The following is a 1,344-nucleotide window of genomic DNA, read 5'->3' as shown; positions in this document are numbered from 1 at the left end:
GGACGAGGACAGGCAGCTACAGGGACAGGACGGAACAGGAGCTACAGGCGGACAGATACAAGCAGACAGCTGGATACAGACAGACAGACAGAGAGGGACAGGTCCAGGCGGGAGGAGGACGAGGACAGGCAGCTACAGGGACTGGGCGGAACAGGAGCTACAGGCGGACAGATACAAGCAGACAGCTGGATACAGACAGACAGACAGAGAGGGACAGGTCCAGGCGGGAGGAGGACGAGGACAGGCAGCTACAGGGACAGAACGGAACAGGAGCTACAGGCGGACAGATACTAGCAGACAACTGGATACAGACGGACAGACAGAGAGGGACAGGTCCAGGCGGGAGGAGGACGAGGACAGGCAGCTACAGGGACAGAACGGAACAGGAGCTACAGGCAGACAGATACAAGCAGACAGCTGGATACAGACAGACAGACAGAGCGGGACAGGTCCAGGCGGGAGGAGGACGAGGACAGGCAGCTACAGGGACAGAAAGGAACAGGAGCTACAGGTGGACAGATACAAGCAGACAGCTGGATACAGACAGACAGAGAGGGACAGGGACAGGTCCAGGCGGGAGGAGGACGAGGACAGGCAGCTACAGACCTTCTCCCAAGCTCCTGGTTCACTGTCTCCCTGTTCCCACCCAGTGCTATCTCCTGGTGATGCTGCTCCTGGTCGATCAGCTCTGTTGTGCCAAGGGTGAGAGGCACAGGTACCACCGGAGTCAGAGAGGGAACCATCAGCTCCCACCATTCCCAATCTCCGAGTCGGAAGCTCAGGCCCATTTCTCCAGGTTAGACTCAGAGCTGAGCAAATCGACAGGCTGTGTGGAGGAGAAAGGAACCCCTCAGGATTACAGCTCCCTCTCTCTGTCTCCCTGGAAATACAGGTAAGGGGAAGGGAGACAGTGTGGGAGAGAGAGAGAGAGAGAGAGGCACAGTGTACGTGTGTGTGTGGGAGAGAGAGTGAGTGAATGAGAGAGAGAGAGAGAGAGGCACAGTGTACATGTGTGTGTGGGAGAGAGAGAGAGTGAATGTGAGAGAGAGAGAGAGAGGGAGAGAGAGGCACAGTGTACGTGTGTGTGTGGGAGAGAGTGTGAGTGAATGAGAGAGAGAGGCACAGTGTACGTGTGTGTGTGGGAGAGAGAGTGAGTGAGAGAGAGAGAGGCACAGTGTACGTGTGTGTGTGGGAGAGAGAGAGAGTGAGTGAATGAGAGAGAGAGAGAGAGAGAGACCCTGTACGTGTGTGTGTGTGGGAGAGAGAGAGTGTGAGTGATTGAGAGAGAGAGAGACCGTGTACGTGTGTGTGAGAGAGAGTGTGTGTGTGAGAGAGAGAGTGAGT

The 1,344-nt window shown here is 56.1% G+C and overlaps 1 protein-coding gene across 1 annotated transcript in view; it reads left to right on the top strand.

The window, feature by feature from the left end:
- The first annotated feature begins 665 nt into the window (after positions 1-665).
- LOC140461117 (interleukin-17F-like) overlaps positions 666-1,344 on the top strand; it is a 4,443-nt gene continuing 3,764 nt past the window's right edge. The window contains exon 1 of the mRNA XM_072555881.1: positions 666-892. Within this exon, the coding sequence (XP_072411982.1) occupies positions 666-892 (227 nt within the window). The remainder of the gene's footprint in view (positions 893-1,344) is intronic.

Source organism: Chiloscyllium punctatum, chromosome 36 (assembly GCF_047496795.1).
Source record: "Chiloscyllium punctatum isolate Juve2018m chromosome 36, sChiPun1.3, whole genome shotgun sequence".
NCBI lineage: Eukaryota > Metazoa > Chordata > Chondrichthyes > Orectolobiformes > Hemiscylliidae > Chiloscyllium > Chiloscyllium punctatum.
The sequence above is the reverse complement of the archived record's forward strand: the minus strand, read 5'-3'. Positions and strand labels throughout refer to the sequence as shown.